The sequence below is a fragment of the Syngnathus floridae genome, chromosome 4 (assembly GCF_059516105.1).
Source record: "Syngnathus floridae isolate MCC-2025c chromosome 4, RoL_Sflo_1.0, whole genome shotgun sequence".
Lineage (NCBI taxonomy): Eukaryota > Metazoa > Chordata > Actinopteri > Syngnathiformes > Syngnathidae > Syngnathus > Syngnathus floridae.
The window spans coordinates 9,006,299-9,023,516 of NC_142416.1; the positions used below are offsets into that span (position 1 = coordinate 9,006,299).

The 17,218-nt window shown below is 39.8% G+C and overlaps 1 protein-coding gene and 1 long non-coding RNA gene across 2 annotated transcripts; both read right to left on the reverse strand.

Moving 5' to 3' along the window:
• Positions 1-1,175: 1,175 nt before the first annotated feature.
• LOC148398774 (coiled-coil domain-containing protein 40-like) lies at positions 1,176-9,733 on the reverse strand. Its single transcript, XM_088374496.1, has 23 exons — positions 9,583-9,733; positions 9,172-9,305; positions 9,022-9,082; positions 8,818-8,933; positions 8,657-8,717; positions 8,467-8,573; positions 8,085-8,169; positions 7,893-8,002; positions 7,605-7,688; positions 7,263-7,482; positions 6,787-6,944; positions 6,319-6,441; positions 5,893-6,014; positions 5,260-5,503; positions 4,989-5,171; positions 4,139-4,384; positions 3,677-3,890; positions 3,406-3,575; positions 3,242-3,333; positions 3,048-3,162; positions 1,823-2,011; positions 1,696-1,743; positions 1,176-1,498 (listed from the first exon to the last, which is right to left on the reverse strand). Exons 2-23 carry the CDS (start codon positions 9,298-9,300, stop codon positions 1,262-1,264), a joined length of 3,114 nt encoding a protein of 1,037 aa, XP_088230622.1. The 5' UTR covers positions 9,301-9,305; positions 9,583-9,733; the 3' UTR covers positions 1,176-1,261.
• A 4,586-nt stretch (positions 9,734-14,319) lies between these two features.
• LOC148398775 (uncharacterized) lies at positions 14,320-17,187 on the reverse strand. The gene is made up of 3 exons (XR_015858093.1): positions 17,092-17,187; positions 16,753-17,018; positions 14,320-15,352 (listed from the first exon to the last, which is right to left on the reverse strand). It is a non-coding gene; the product is annotated as an uncharacterized LOC148398775 (long non-coding RNA).
• Between the last annotated feature and the right edge of the window lie 31 nt (positions 17,188-17,218).

A 17,218-nucleotide genomic window follows, 5' to 3' on the forward strand; every position in this document is an offset into this window, starting at 1 on the left:
TTTGCTGGTTCCTTGAAAGTGCGCGACTGAATAGAGGAGTGTGCCCTTCAGTGACACACACAGCACATTCGGGCAAAGTAGGGTCCACGGGCCACATCCAGCCCGTCCCTAATCGCTGTATATATAATAATAATAATTCAAACAAAAATCAAATGAGTACTGTTTTTCCCCCAATGTACGTACGGGGCAACAGTGCAAGCAAACAAATAAGTAGCGAACTGTCTTCAATGTCGACAACTTGGATATTGTCACTGTTAAGTGCCTTTTATAGCCATTATAGCCACTATTTAAAAAGATAATACATTTAAAAAAAGAAGAGCCCCAAGGCCAAGTGTTATCCTTTAGTTACCAGCAATCTTACTTTCTGCACAGTAGCGGAAAGAGACAAATTTACCCTGGTAAGGAATTGTGAGTTCACTGGTTCGTGATTTGTGCTCATCTCAGCATACTCCAAACATATGTTACACTTTGATAGTGATTTTATCAAAACAAATATTTCCCAATTACAACATATTCTCTATGTATACCAGGGTAGCACGGTACAGCACATTCCGAAAATATGCACGATAAATCAATTGAGCACTCCAAATTGTCGGTGTGGTTGTGGGTATGAAAAATTGTTTGTCTATATGTGCCCTGCGATTGGCTGGCGACCAGTTTGGGGTGTAATGCACCTACCTGCCAAAGACTGCTGGTATGGACTCCTGCACACCTGCAACCGTCGTGAGGAAAAGACAAGTTTGAGTGACAAGTGTCTACGACATCTTTCTGACAAGCAAGTCATGGTCACCAGCAAGCCAGGGAACATTGGCGTTGGTAAGTATAGATATAACAGTGTTAAAATGATTGGTGTCATGTGATTAGCTTACTTGATTTGATAATTCAAATTAACATAAAGCTTGATAAAATCTGAATGTTTACTTCAACAGAATGGGCCATGGAAAAATATTTTAACTGGGTCACGAGAGCACTGCAGTATAAGTGCATCCTGACATACAGTAGTTCTTAAAGTCTTAAATGAGTGGAAAGCCATAAGCCGTACCTCGCTGAACCCTGAGTGTGCACCCTTACAAAAAAAAAAAAAAAAAACATTAAGGCTGTGAGCAAACCGTCGCTAGCCTCCACTGCTCAGTTGTAGCTGTAGCTTGGAACACCTAACCACAATCCACAGAAAGTGTTTCTATAAATCATGTTTTTATTATTGGTTTACAATAGTAAGTATTCATCAAGCCCTCATTCTCCTGTAGAACTGTTGTTCATTTTACTCCACTCTGTTGATGCCTCCTTCTTCAAGGTCTATAAATTCTGACAGTGACCGCAACACCTTCCAGAGTGCTCCCTGGTACTTTGGCATTTCCACCCAGACACGGTGGATTATATTGTTGATCATATGTACTCGCTCTGTCTCACCCTGCAGAGCAGCTTCAAGTGAAGTAGTGGTTGATGGAGTGCCATCAATCATCTCCTGAATTTTCTTGGCCTTGTTCTGAAATTCATCCTGTGATGGACAATTGTACACAATCATATTAAAGCTGACAGGACCAGAAATCTTTCACTTCCATTTTATAATGTAGAAAATGGATTCAATATTAGAACAATCCAGTCTTTATGAACAGTGAAAAGAAAACATTGTAATTTCAGTTTAGAATAATCTGAATAATTTATGAGAAACAAGGGATGCTCTGACTGATTTACCTGACCCTCTTGAAGCTCTCTAATCTCCTGGTCATACTCTTTCACCAACTGAAATATTTAAACTATACGTTAGGTAGTTGTACAATGGCCCTCAATGTATACAATGTAGTATTCCTCAATTCACCACCTTGTTTGTATCTTTGATCCTTCGCCGCAAGCCATCATTCATCAGATTGAGCTCACCCTTGACGGTGGGCTTTTGAGTACTACGGGCCATGACCTCGTTGCGCTCAATGATGTAACCCCTCCTTTCCACAACTGCTACACTGTCTCGTAGTAGCTGCTCACGCTGCTTCATCAGCAAACTGAGCCAACGCTGTAATAATAAACACAGTACAGTACTCCACAAACAAGCATCTCAACATTTGGAATCCATGTTAGCAAATCCTAGCAAGTTTTAGCAAACTCTGTGGCCAAAACAAACATTTAGAAGTTGAACTCTGAATATTAATCTTTCATTTATTAAGACTTTTCTGGGCATTTTTTTATTCCTACATTTTCCCACCTGGACAAACTAGTGAGGGGATCAGTAAAGTATCTCTCGTTATCCATCCGTCCATCCATCCATCCATCCATCCATCCATCCATCCATCCATCCATCCATCCATCCATCCATCCATCCATCCATCCATCCCGATGTGAGCCGCGACAAAAATGACTGCATGTTCTTTATGGTGCCGTCTTTAAAAGAGGCCTCTGAGCTGCACGTGAATATTACAAGTGGTCAAAGTCATACATGACAAATACACAAACAACAATAAAAGAACCCATGAAAATAATTCTGATGCATTGGATTTAATTTGCGCTTTTCTGTAGAAACCTATACTCAAAGGCTCACATATGATGCATCACAAAAATGCTCACGCATACGCATTCTGGTGGTGGTTAAGTACGTAGAGTAGCCACAAGTTCCTTGGGGCAGGCTGACAGAAGCGTGGCAGCATTTTCACGCCTACGGCTCTTCCGACCACCATCAAACATTCATACACCAGTGTGAGTGGCACTGAAGGCAAGGATGGGGAAATGTCTTGCCAAAAGGCACAAGGACCAAAGACTCAGGTGGAGTCGGAATCAAACAGCGCACCCTCTGGTTATTGCCCGATTCCTCTACTGCTGAAGAACAGATGCCCAAATGATTGCGAATGTATTTGTGTATTAGAAAAATGTGATATATATATATTTGTAGATCTCAAAAACACGCAATAATCACGGATGTGTTTGTGACCTGCCCTAACCACACTGCAACTCCACTTGTTTATATGGAATATATAAGACACTGGGACAAGTAAGAAATTTGAAACTTGACACACCTTGATGATTACACATCTCTCAGTAGAAGAAAGTGTCTGTACCTCCATACGGTGAACATCATCCCTCATTATTTGGACTTCTTCTTGACCCTCTTGTACAACTAAACGTGTCTCTTTCATAACATGCGTCTTCTTTTCCCACAGCATAATCTGACGCCTGTCACATCAAACTCAGGCTTAGTTGCATGCATTGTTGACTAGGGCAAAATAGAAATTGATATTGAACAACAACTGACTCCGCTTCCACCAGACTGCTGATAATTCTCTCTTTTTCCTCCTGGGTCTTCTCCAGTTTGGCCTCCATCTCTATAGACTGCCGTTCCGCCTCCTAAACATTATGTTAGGTTACATAAGAATCCAGCAACAATATGTTAGAAGAGACTGAGAAGTAAGGGTATACTCTGAGTTTGTGAAGGAATTCAGTCTCCATCACAGAATTCTCCTGCTCCAAAGCAAGGCGCAGCTGTGAGTTCTTGCTCAGAAGAGTATTGAGCTTTAGCAAATCTCTTTGCAGCATCTTTTTGCTCTTCTCCACCTCATTTTCCTCACGGTGCAAGACTTCAAGCTGGCCTGGAAGCAAGCATGCCAACTCGGGAATTAGGTTTGGCAAATATCTATAGCTGTGTATCTGACAATTTACAAGTCTTTGCTTCATTGAAGATGTAACATACGTTCCAGGTAAAGCTTCTTCTGACAGATCACAGTGTACTTTGCCTGCAGTGTGTTATATTCCTTGTTGTGTGACTGAATCTCCAGGGTTATTCCTATAAGTGTTCCTTGATGCTTTAGCCACATCTGTTGATCATTCTTCATTTTCTGTGCTAATGCCTCAATCTGATTCTTTATTGCTTCTACCTTGATTTGCAGCGGACTGAGGTCTTCATGCTGAAAACACATGTGCACACACACCTCTTTACTGGATGGCAAAGATGAACTGTAACATGCAAGGTTGGTCAGGGAGAGTCCCAATCAATCTGTGGGCATCATCTGGGTTGTTATGACACATCAGATCTGTTAGATCACTTTCCAGAAAGTATGCAGATGCAAATGTAAATATTTATGATGCTAAGAACTTGAATTCGATGCGAGGCTGAGCTATTTTTAATCATAAGGAGGTAAACAAGATTCCTTACCCCAGTTCGAGCTGCAATGAGCTCAATTTTCTTGTTGATGTTTGCAATGGTGGTTTGCTTCTGTGCGATGAGTGCATCAATCGATGAACTGTTAGTCTGGTTTGATGCGACCACTTTGTTGTACTTTCTTATTTCCTCATCAAGCTCCTTCTGCGTTCGGGTCAAATTTTCAAGTTTCTCGTTGATCACATTGCTTTCCAGGGCAGCCGCCATTACGGAACTCTCCAGCTGCCACAGCTGAAAGACCTAGATGACGAAAGGAAATCAAGAATAGAATACTGCCATTTTCCCCACTGCTGTTTGCATAACGAATATCAAATGACTCTGTGGGAAGGGGAAGTTCAAATCAAATAATGTCCTAGGCTAACTGTAATTCATTATTCCAAAGCTAATTTTCCAGCAGTCAGTGTCAAACATCAAGCTTTATTGTTTGGTCATGATATAGTACACTGCCTATACTACTAAGAGAAAATCAATCACCAATCTCAAAATCTCACCAGTCAAAATCAGGAATCATATCTGTACATTTGTCAGTTAAAATCTCTTTTACTCTTAACTGCAGTTTTCTTTTGATACTTGTACACCTTTTTTATGTTGATGACAGCTTAAACCTAGATTGGAATAAATGATCAATTCCATGATTTTTTCACAATAGTAACTACAAAACAAAAACGATGATGGAAGAATGGATTGTGTCTAATGTTATTTCTCTTTATAAGATTTACTTTGGTTAAACTGTACCCAAACAAGATTGACCAGTGATCAGCAAAAGATTGTGTTATGTAGACTTTCTAGTGGTACTTGGATGTGAGACTTGATTATTGTTATGCTCGCTAGAAATTCAGTTTACCTTCTCTTTTTTGAGCGCGGCTTTTTTGTTAGTGAGTCGCTGGTAATACTGAGCGGCCTTGTTGTCCATGAGCTTCTGCAGCATTTGAGTCATGATTGAATTCTCTATCTCCAGGTGCCTGTTTTTACTTTTCTCCAACTTTCGTCTCTGATCAGTCGCATCATCCTGAAGGCCGTTATCCGTCTGAACAAGTAGAACCCATATATACATATTAATAATAATAATCTGTTTAATAGAATCATATCTGCATCCTTGGAAGTGGTCTGTCAACCTTAGTGAGTTCTTCGAGTGTTCGCTCCGTCTGCCCCAAAGCACGAAGGAAGATGCTGTATTGCTCCTGCAGAGCTTCATGCTGTGCCTGCTTCTGAGCAATCATCTTTTTTGTCACATCGCAGTCCATCTGTGCGCAGTTCAGCAACATGGTCAAAGTCTCACTTTTCTCTTGCAGTTCAGAGAGGTATTTCTTGTTGCCATCAATCTCTCTGTCCATCACGATCACTTGATGCTCAGCGATGCTATGGGACACATGGCTAACGTGACTCTATTGACCCAACACAGCTATCATTTAATGTACTTTAGTTGCTGGGCATTAATATATAGCAGAGGAAATTTAAATGTAATTATTTCTTCATTGTGGCACTAATTCAAAGCAATGTCCGAACTAAATGCAAATTATAACAAGTGCAAATGTGGTGCAGAGAAATTGAAAACACTCGTGTAGTTCAGGAGATAAGGCTACACTTTTTCTCACGTACCTTTTTAGAACTGGACTATAAAAATGAATCAATAACTGAAGCAATCTTCGCAAAGACTGAGGAGATATGAAAAAACTGTGTCCGAGATTCTTGTTTTCTTTCCTTATAAACCGGAACATGTAATTCCAGCGTTTGTAAAACATCCTTACTTTATAGCCTGCTGCAATGCTCCAAATTCCTCATCTTGCTTCCTCATATTAAGCAGGCTGCTGTTCCACTGCTGCAGCAACTGTTTTTGTGCCATCGCCAGAGACTCCATTTGCATTTCAGCCTGAACACACATTTGCATAAAGACAAAGGAGTTACTCCTTCACGGGAATAATGAAATTCCGTACATCTATCGAGCCATCCATTTTCTACACCGCCTGTCTTCTTAGGGTAAGAACATTTCCCTGCTGAGTAAAGGAGAGAAGCTGGAACACCCTGGACAGGTCGCCGGTCAGTCGCAGGGTTAATACAAGACACACATTCTAAGACTCACATTCACAATTACAATGAATTAGCAGTCTTTGGCCAACCCTCAAAAGCATATTTTGGGATGTTTGAGGATTGTGTTTATTATGTGCAGTACACACCTCAGAAAGAGCCTCTTTGGTTGCTTGTGTTGTCTCTGCCTGGGCATAGGTTTGGACCTCATATAGGTCCATCTGTTGTTTCAGTTTGTCTAATTCCGATGTGAGGCGCTCTACATACAAATCCTGTTGGTACAGCAATTTGTTAAATATAATCAGCATCTGTTGAATAATTCCTTTGAGCAATAAATAAAGCCTTTGTTAACTTGGAAATAAATTGCTCCTCAAAATGAGATAGTTGGTCCTCTATTGAAGTCATTGATTAGCAAAACTACTCCCCAAAAAAAGAAAGTTATTTCAAGCCTTGGTACAATCTAAGTGTCTTCTGATGGCCAAAATCTTACCCTTGACTTATTACTTCCACAAATTCTAATTAGAAAAACTATCTTGTATACCTGAACATACTGAAGGTCAAAAACCTTCATAGAACAGATTGTGGTCAAGTCCTCTGTATTTCATGAGCCAGTTTACCTGCTTGAGTTTCTGGTCTTCAACTTTTGATTTCTCCGTTGCGACTTTTTTTGTCATATTCTTTGTTGCTTTTACATTAGCTTGCAGATCTTCACTGATTTCTTGTGTGAATGTAACATGCAAATTAAGTTTTTCTAATTCGGTCTGCAGCTTGGATGCTATACAAAAACAGAAACAGACATGTTAAATAAAGTAGACTCTGACATTGATGTTCAATATCTGATACTTAAATGCACAAGAGAATATAGTTGAGTCCCACCATATTGTCTTGCCTATTAGGGGTGGAACAGTTGACAAAATCCACGGTTCGGTTCGTATCTCGGTTTAGTGCTTACACTTCACGGTACATTTCCATATGCATTGACTCTTTAAAACTATCAATGATGTTTTCCATCAGTAGGTTAATAGTGAAACTACATGTACACTGCATTATTATGAATTCATTCATTGTCATTGGATGGATGGGGGGGTCTCACCATTGGCCCTGGTCTTGGCGCTCTTCTCCTTAATGTTGGAATTGCGAGCCCTCATTGCCTTCAGTTCCTCTTGTGCTACTCTTTGTTTTTCTTCGCCCAAGAGCTTAGACTTTTGTTGGTCATCTAGTCGAGCCTGGAGTCCTTTTAGCCTTTCCTGTTCCCTGAACACCTGTACATATAAGTCCTCTGTTTGGCCTGCTTCTATCCTCTCCAAGCCCACCTGGACAGATAGCACAAAGAGCAACATGATTAGACTTTTACCTGATTGTATGTGTGAGCAAGGGCAACACAGCAACTTAGATCTTGAAATTTTGGAATTGGAAAAATATACTAGTATCCCACTTCTTGTCTCAGTTGAATGGTAAGCCTTTCAAGTTCTTTGGTGAGTTGATTCTTCAGTGCTTCTTGTTTCTTTGCCACCAAAGGCTGTCAAAAGATGAAACAAAATAATCTGAGCCGTTCTGGTTGGTACACGGAATTCAATAACACGCTTCGCTATTATCATTGCTCTTTACATCTTACATACATCTGCTTCAATACTAGACAGTATGTGCAAATGTGTAACCAGCCGTTACAATATCTTATGTATCACCAATAATAAATGGGAAAAACGAAAGAAAAGCCACACACATGTTCAGCGTCAAGAACTAGAAATTCATCCTCGTCCTCATCTGTAAATGTCTCCCCATCCTCCTTTTCCTCGATTGTATTCATTAGGTGGGGTGGAAAATGTTCCTGCTCTGAAACAAAAAGAGGGAGAGGGGGGGACATTTAAGCCTTATCAATATCCATAAAACCCAGTAGATTTTGTAATAAACAGACCAGAAAGTGTGTTCACAACAGGGTCTCCAGCACCACTGCTGTCTGGCTGTGAGCCCACATCAAGTGGCTCAAATCCAGGCTGATCCTGTGAAAACAATGACAATGACAATTAATTTGGCAGTGATGTTTGTGGTGGTTTGGTTTAAAAATGAATAAATAAAAAAAGAAACTATTCCAGCGTGTTCAAACCTGTCCCTCAACAGTTTCAGCTGTTTCCTCCTCTAACATACCTGATTCAAAATGATCAGGATCGTTATCGCTTGCAGATGAGCTGATCATTTGAATCAGATGTGTTAGATGAGGGAAACATTGAAGGTGCGAAGGATATTGCCTCTTAAGGACTGAAGTTAGACATCTCAGGTATTTTGAAAGTCCCATTTACCTGAGAAAAAGGGGACACATTTGTAGTTTGGTCATTTTCATCCTGCTGTTCCATTTCTCCCTCTTTTGCCTCCATTCCATCCACATCCTCTAAGTGTTCTACTGAGGCTGGTGAAATAGTAAAATTTCAAAACAATCAGATTTTGATTCCATTCTCATATACAGTTGGTTGCATTATAATTCATGCTAACATGTAAGAAAATGGCTGTCTGGCTGCGAGTCAATATCAACAGGCTCAGGTCCAAGCTCATCCTGTGAAAACAGTGACAGTAATTCTGATGGTGAGTTTGTGGTCATCATTTGTCTTAAGAATGAAAAAAAATGAAAACATTTGACAGTATGATACATTTACCTGCAGAATAGGAGACACATTTGGTTCACCATCATTTGCAACTTGGTCATTTCCATCCTGCTGCAAGGTTTGCCCCTCTTCTTCTTCTAACTGGCCTTCAGCTGTCTCAACTGAAGCTAGTGGAATAGAAAAGTTTCAAAACACTCAGATGACAATGTGATTACATCCTTCCATATAATTGGTTGGATTGCTATTTATGCTAACCTGTAAGAAAATGGCTTTCTGGCTGTGAGTCCACATCAACCGGCTCAGATCCAGGCTCATTCTGTGAAAAAGAAAGTAACAGGTTAAAGACAATGATTTTGCATTCATCATTTGAAACATGACGATTTATTGACAGTACCAGACTTTTACCTGAGGAAAAGGAGACTCATTTGCTTCACCGTCATTTGCAGCTTGCTCGTTTCCATCCTGCTGCTCATTTTGTCCCTCTTCTGCTTCCATGTCCCCCACGTCTTCTAACTGGTCTTCAGCTCTGTCCATTGAGACTAATGAAATATTCAAAACAATCAGATGACAGTGTGATTAATAAATTCTCATGTACATTCAATTGTATTCATATTCAAGCCATACGAAAATTGATGTATCCTGCATATGTTTTATAAAAGGTTAGGGTTAGAATTACAAAATGCAGAACTGACTGCCTTATTTTGAATCCACCGTGAAAATTCAAATTTCTATTAATTTTGTATGGTGACGTTAGGATAGTTATTATTTACGACAATTTAAGATAATTATCTAACGTCTAATTATTTTCTTACCTACCAGTGTATTTGTTGATGGTTCGGTTACAAAGTTCAAATTTCTAATCTTCTGACCTCGGGCTGCAATATTGTACAAAAGGCACACATTTAGGGGATATCATAAAGAGAAAGAGAGAGGGGAGTGGGGGGGGGGGGGGGTCTTTGAACGCAAACCATTTTCCATTGTTTGATTATGACTGATGACTAATAGGAGCGTTATCAACAGTCATAACACATCACCCACCTACGCAGCTGCGCCATTGACGGGCGTTCGTACCACAAATCACACACAAGGCAACGCAACTCTTTGTCAATTGTGTCTTAATTCAAACGTGGGTTCGTGCTTACGTGGGTTGTGAGATGAATTGAATTGAATTCCTTTATTGTCACGTTAACGCAGTGTTAGCTGTGAAAATTAGTTTGGCAGCTCCACATGGCAGATCATGCACATACATATATATAACAGTATAAAGTACAGATAAAATGCAATACAAAAATAGAATAATAAACAAGAATCAAGATGTTGCTCTTGCGTCTCCCTACCTTCAAGTAATTTAGCGTTGCACGCTGCTGATTGCCGTCATAGCAGTCATAAAACACAGAGACATGATGTGTCGAGCAGATGTTGTCTCGTAGGCTTGGCCCAAGAAATACATTTTACATATCTCATCTCACAGGTTACCTCAGCCAAAACCTATTTATTGTTTTCGATTAATGATACTGCTTATACGTTGCAGAGCACATTTATAACACAAATCACATCACAATCAAGACACTTTTTACATTCCATAATTTTATTATTTTATTCATTGATATATATTGTTCGTTGTTGTTTTTTTAAATTGTTTTTATTCTTTAAATCATGTTCGAAATAAAGATTCATTCATTCATTAGAGTTGCCCCTTCCTAAAATGAAAATGTGTAATTTAGTTCTGCATCAGTTAAATGTAAAGCATATTTTTTTGCAGAATACGAAGGAAGGATAAAAAAAAATACCTTTGAATCATTTTTATTTTTTGTTTGTTGTTGAGAATCTAAATGGCTAAATGGAAAGCCGTGACATTCAAATGCCACATTGGGGCAGCAGAGGGACGTGACTGCGTGAGTGAGAGCGGTTGAGTCGCTTCAGTATGGTTGGAAAAATGGAAAAATAAAGTATGGAAAAATAGGCAGCGATGGCCTGTTTTACTCACATTATGTGCAGCAGAAAAGAGGGCAGCCAATTCTTTGATGAAGGCCTGGATTGAAGCTCCGGTTTTATATTGTCAACTTTCCAGTTGCAAAACAATATCCAATGTAGGTTTCCAGGCGTGTATGTTCCACATCAACCACCATATGTGTACCCGAGTGTTTTCCTTTAATGTATTATCTTTTGATTTTTTTTTTAATTGTAAGTGTAGAACTGGCGATTGAAAATAATTTTGTTTGCTCCAGATATGGCTAATTCCTGACATTATCAAGACTAACATTTTGTGCTCCATGAAGGTTATTGGTAGATATGTGTAGAAATGCATAAATGGAAGTAATAGTTTAGCTGCAGTTCCATCTTTTTACATGTAACATTTAGTATATTTCAACTAATAAATCACAAAGGAAAATTAGGTTTTATTGCTCAAAGAATATTAAACTTTTGTTCAGCAATTACTGTATGCACAGCATATATCCATTGTTTCCAACGGGTTGGGGATAGACAACTTAAACTTAAAAAACTTTTAATTAGCAATATATTTCAATGATGAAATTCATTTATAAACGCACGCACATGCATACATACGTGCCAAACATGGCAACTTTCACTCATGTTTGTAAATTTCGTATGAATAAACATTTCTAACACATGACTCCACGGTCATGCTTACTTCCCCCACAAACCAAACCAAAACAACACACTTGTGTGATGTTATCAGACTGTGTAATGTTGCCTTGACCCATTACAAAGGTGTGAATTCTTCCTCTATTTAAAAGCACAGTACTCTGCTGTAACAAATGTGAACATGAATGCTCGTGATTGTACCACACAAATCTGATCCTGGCTTTGTCTCTATTGACAATTGTTCTCCAGTTAGTTAAACAATTTGCAATGAAATGTCATTTTTGTTGTCCACGATGGGGTAAATTTTCCATAAGTTCATCAGCAAAAACATCAAAAGCCACACGTGACAGAGTTAAAAATATTTTCAAGATGTGCGTCTAATGTACATTTTTTCAGTTTGATCTTATTTGTCATGATTTTCTTTCAGTGGGATTAAAAGTTAAACTGAAACCAAAATATCGTGTTCTCTTGCCAAGTTAAACTTCTTTGGACCCTGCATGGAATGTAAACATGGGAGTGGCTGCAAATCCATGTGAGAGAGCATTTCTGAGCAAGAGCTGGATAGGGCATGGGTTTATGCCCTCATGTGACTGCCGCTTAAGAATGGCATCAGTAACACACGTCAGAGCACAGAGTTTGTCTAGGTGCAGCCCCCATCTTTTGCTCTGGCTCTTCTGAGATTTGTTCTGTTCTGTAATCCCTTATGGGCTCCCATAGCACAGGCTCCTGGCAGTTTTCAGCAAAACAGAATTCTGAAGTAATACCACGTGGAAGGAAAACATATTCTGTCAATCAGTCCCACCAGTCAACCCTCTACTCAAGGAAGTGAGTAGCTTAATGCTTTGTATTTAATGAGAAAAAAAATATACATGTGCAAATGAACAATTCATGAACAAAATTAACAACTGCTCTGTAACTAAAACCAAAAATACAATCTTTTTATACAAAAATAGTCCTCCCATTCACGACCTTCAAGTCAAGTTTAAGTCAAGTCAAGTTTATTTATATAGCCCTAAATCACAAGCAGTCTCAAAGGGCTTCACATATACAAAACAAATTGACAATTATTCTCAAAGCATCCCCTGATCTTCAGTTCCCAAGAGGGCAAGGAAAAACTCAAAAAACCCCTACTAGGGGAACAATGAGAAACCTTGAGAAGGGACCACAGATGGGAGGATCCCCCTTCCATGTATCAAGTCAAGTTGCTGCAATGCCCTGAGATGCAGCCCAAAACACTTACTCCTTTTAAAGCGCCATACAAGCGTAACCGCCATGCTAGCGTAAGCGCCATGCTGACGGCAGCACCATGCTAGCGGAAGCGCCATGCTGATGGAAGCGCCATGCTGGCGAAATCGGCATGCTGGCGGAAGTGCAGCTAGCATTGGCCACTAGTTGATGTTCCAGTAATGGTCTTAACGATCTTAAGCAAGACTCCTGGGGCTGACAGCTAAGAAAGGTTTCTGGAATTGACAGGTAAACTTCTCAAGGTGATGGAGAGAAAGGTATGAATTGGTTTTGGAAGTTAACAATTGGTCAGAAATAATAGATTATTTCAAGAAAGTAGAAAATGGTAATTTTATGGTTTGCGGATAGGTGACATACACAGCCTTGCACTTCTGGTGCATTATTTGAAAATCTAATTTTCTGTATGCCATTTATTTATAGGCGAAGTAAATTAGTTTCTTAAAGTTTGGGTATCAAAGTTTTGACTGTATTCAGGGTTTAATTACTAATATTGGCAACAATGAATATTTATGGGGCGTGCATTATACGCAGGCGGCATGGTGATGCACTGGTTAGCACATCCACTCCACAGTTTGATTCTGGCTTATGTGACGTTTCCATGTTCTACTCATGCCTGTGTAGCTTTCCTCCAAGTGCTTCGTTTTTTTTTGCTCCTACAAAAATATGCATGGTAGGCCGATTGACCACTCAGAATTGTCCGGGTGTGAATGTTTTTTTGTCTGTGTGCCCTGGAATTGGCTGATGACCGATTCAGGATATCCCCGCCAACCCGAAGTCAGCTTGTATAGACTCCAGCATGCCCGCGACCCTCGTGAGGATAAGCGTTTCAGAACATGGAAGGATGGATGTATGGACATGCAAAGAAGCTTGCAATTCGAGTCCTTAATCCCTCCAAATAGCAAGGATTCACAATATAGTATTTTGGAAAAAGTTTTTTCTTATTAAACCACTTTACCTTTGTTTGAATTTATTGTTGTCATATGCTGAAATTCGTTACAGAGTGGTCCTTTTCTATTGCACAAGGTCCTACACAAATAACGATACTTGTTGTCAGACTTACATTTGATGGGCACATCGGCTACCTAATTGATCTTCTCTGTGGAAGATGTGTGGGTCGAAAGCTTTCTCCTACCTCTAAATGTGGAAGCGCCATCTATTAGCTGACCTGCTTTGCTCAACTAGAAGACAATCAATACCCTCCGGTAATGATGTCATTTAATTGCCATGGAACTGACAAGACTAGAGGTTTCCTGTTATGACCCCATTTAATTGGGTTTGTCAAATTGCAGGTGTGAACATGATTTTCCTAAAATATGTCAATCTTCTGAAAAATCATGTAGGCTATTCATTGTGATATATGGTTTTTAATTACCAAGACAGGAAACAAAATGGAACAGTCAATAGTCACATTACTTTATGGAAACATGCAGAATAAAGATAAGAAATAATTGCCTCAAAACAAGTTAAATGCAATGATTGTCATGTTTCTATTTTTATAGTGTGCCATTCTCATGTGGAATTTTTGTTAATGTTAAAAGGGTGTTCAAGCAGTGCAAATTGAGGCCACACCAGGTTTCTCGAAGGTTCATCTAATTCTAAGCGCCCTATTTTGGTAGACTGGCAACCATTTGATCGACATAAAAACGGGCGTAACATCATTTTCGTGCCAGTGCAAGTCCAGTTCAGTGTTTGTGGATTTGGTATATGAGATATGCCTCACTGTCATATGCAAATTGGGTTACAAAAAATAGACTAGATTTTAGACTCACTAAAATCAGGTCTAATTGGATGCAAAGGTGGTCTAATGTGATTTTGGTGTACAGTATTCACTTGAGGCACAGGCAGACAGATTGTGCTACAGCTGCCAGCTTCCTCCAACATGCCAATAACATGCATGTTGGGTTGACTGGGGACTCTAGTAGATTACCCCTAAGTCTGGATGTATGAATGGTTCTTTTGTCTGTACGTGCCCTTTAAATGACTCGTGACCAGTCTATTTACTCGACATATACAAATCTGCAACTCTTAAAATTGTGGGCCATGTGAAAAGAAATGGAAAATTTCCACAAATTGAAACATTTCATATAGTTAAATTGAAACAGTTCCTAAAGTTTCATGTCTGTGGCGTGCTTTGTATATGTCTTTCTTTCTTTCTTTCTTGATATTTTTTCTTTCAGGGACAGTGCATATGAATTTAAAAAAAAATCTATAAAAACACCATCTATAAAAGTGCTATTTTTCATCTGCAGCCCCTAGAGGCCTAGACAGATGGAGTCACCCTAAAAGAAAAAAAAAGAAAATACAAAATTCATTTATTGAAACTACTTTGACTAAAAATGCATGTTTACATATAACAAGGTTTACATATAAAATACTAAAAGGTTTCTAAAAAGCTATATTATACAGTATAGACATGACAGAAAAATAATTAAACAAATGCTCAAAACAAACAAACAAACAATGAGAGCATTCAGAAGATAAGATGGCAGCAAACCAGTAAGAGCAGGTTTTGTTATTGTTAACATTTCTGAGTAGCCAGTTCTTTAGTTGAAATCTAAATAAGGTAGATGTATATTTAAATGTTAGATGGTGATGAGGTGAGATTCCACTCAGTGGCTGCAACAGAAAATGCAGCTATACAAATTTTAAAGGAATACTGTAAGCTCATATTTCATGCTCTTTTCACAGTCCTCTTGAAAGCAGATCGTTTTGGGGTGGTGCCAGGTGGTCCTCTCTCATGATCCAGAAAGAATGTAAAAAACCGAGACAAGACAAAACAAAGACACACAGCAACATAAATGCAAGAATCTGAGCAGAAGAATGATTTGTACATCTCTTTCACCCCAAAAACGTCTTTGTTGCCATACACAATGCGGATGTGGCCGTAACGTAAAAAGTCTGACCTGTGCTAAAGATTGGGTTGCTGATGTGTTAGGCTTATCTTAGCATGGTGAGAAATTGGGGCCAACGCAGCGAGGTACTTTGCAAATTCTGCATCCTATAGGCGTGCCCTCAGGACACAGAAGCCAGTTTGGCTGCCATCGAAACCACAGTATGCTAGGCTGCCCCCCCCCCCCCCCCCCACACACACACACGCACACAAACAAAACCAAGCAAATCCGTCGACCAGGTAGCTCCTGCAAGTCCTAAAAACAAGCTTAACTCCAATTAAGCTTGCCTGTATTATCATGTATGCATTTACTACAAAGTATAGTCATCTCAATGCAGAGGATAAATACATTTTTGTAACAGTTTCTGTGCCTGTACTTTATTGTTGCGATGTAGCTGCCTGTGTGTGTGTGTTTGGGGGGGTGATGTGCGTACGTATGTGAGCGTGGGTGGATTGGTGCGTATGTGTTAGAAAATCATGATGAGGTGAGGTCTTTGCCGCAGGTTGATCTCTGGCAAGAAACGCAGGGTGTCAGTGTGCCTATCTATCTGCCTTAATCCAACTGCACCCTCTTCTCTTGTACAGACACACACGCACGCATGCACATACGCTCACACAGACATGCGCACACACACACACGCACACACGTGCATAGTATCTAGTGCATGCCCCCATGTCTTCCCCCCTCTTCCACATCGCCTTTCCTCTCCAGGATCCAGGTAAAGAAAGACAAGCAGCCTGAAGTGGATGTCAGCGGGAATTAGGTACTAGCAGAGAATTTGATTTCTTTGTCTCCAAGACCTACTTCTGCTCCATACCGACATTAGTAAAACAGGTCCAAGACAGAAGTATACTGCCAGACGAAGCTGATATAGGGCACTGAAAAGTATTTGTCACCTTCCTGTTTTCTGAAATATTTTATCGACGTGTTTACACTTAAATATATCTGCTTGTTAAACCAAGATTATTTAATTCACAAAGACCATCCAACTATTTTTTAAATTTATTTTAAAAATTATATTATATGGGGGGAATCGAAATTGATCTGACCTCACGCGTAAAAGTGTTATAAGTCCCACCCTTGACAGAAACAACTGAAAACAAGCATTTGCATTAACTGCTGATGAGACTCTGCTAGATTCTGACCCACCCTTATGTAGAGATTTTCAACTTATTAATATAATTCATTAATATAACTCATTGATGGCGGCTCGGTGGCGCACTGGGTAGCACGTCCGCCTCACCGTTAGGCAGGTGCTGGCTTGATTCCACCTCCGTTTGCATGTTCTCTCCGTGTCCGCGTGGGTTTCCTCCCACATCCCAATAACATGCTTGGTAGGCCAATTGAGCACTCCAAATTGCCCTTAGGTGTGAATTCGAGTGCGAATGGTTATTCGTCTCTGTGTGCCCTGCGATTGACTGGCAACCAGTTCAGGGTGTCCCCCGCCTACCGCCTGATGACTGTTTGGATAGTCTCCAGCACGCCTGCAACCCCGTGGGGACAAGTTCTCTGGGTAAATCGAGAATAAAAAGGGTTCTTCAAAAAAACTAGACAAGGTATTCAAAAGTATCTTTTAGCTTACGTGATCACTAGTCCTCCTGACACGACAAGACGCACTGGCACAAGACAACGGGAAGACGCTGACTAAATACACACAGAAAGGTAAGGGCACAGGTGCACACAATTAGGAGCAAGGGCACAGGTGCACA

Bases quoted from the DNA above. Each gene is read 5' to 3' on its own strand.
- LOC148398774 (XM_088374496.1), bottom strand. From the start codon at position 9,300: ATGGACAGAGCTGAAGACCAGTTAGAAGACGTGGGGGACATGGAAGCA. The intron at 6,015-6,318 runs GTGTGTACTGCA...ATGTGTGTTCAG, and splicing joins CCAAAGAGGCTCTTTCTGAG to GCTGAAATGCAAATGGAGTC. The intron at 1,744-1,822 runs GTGGTGAATTGA...TAAATATTTCAG, and splicing joins GGATCAAAGATACAAACAAG to TTGGTGAAAGAGTATGACCA.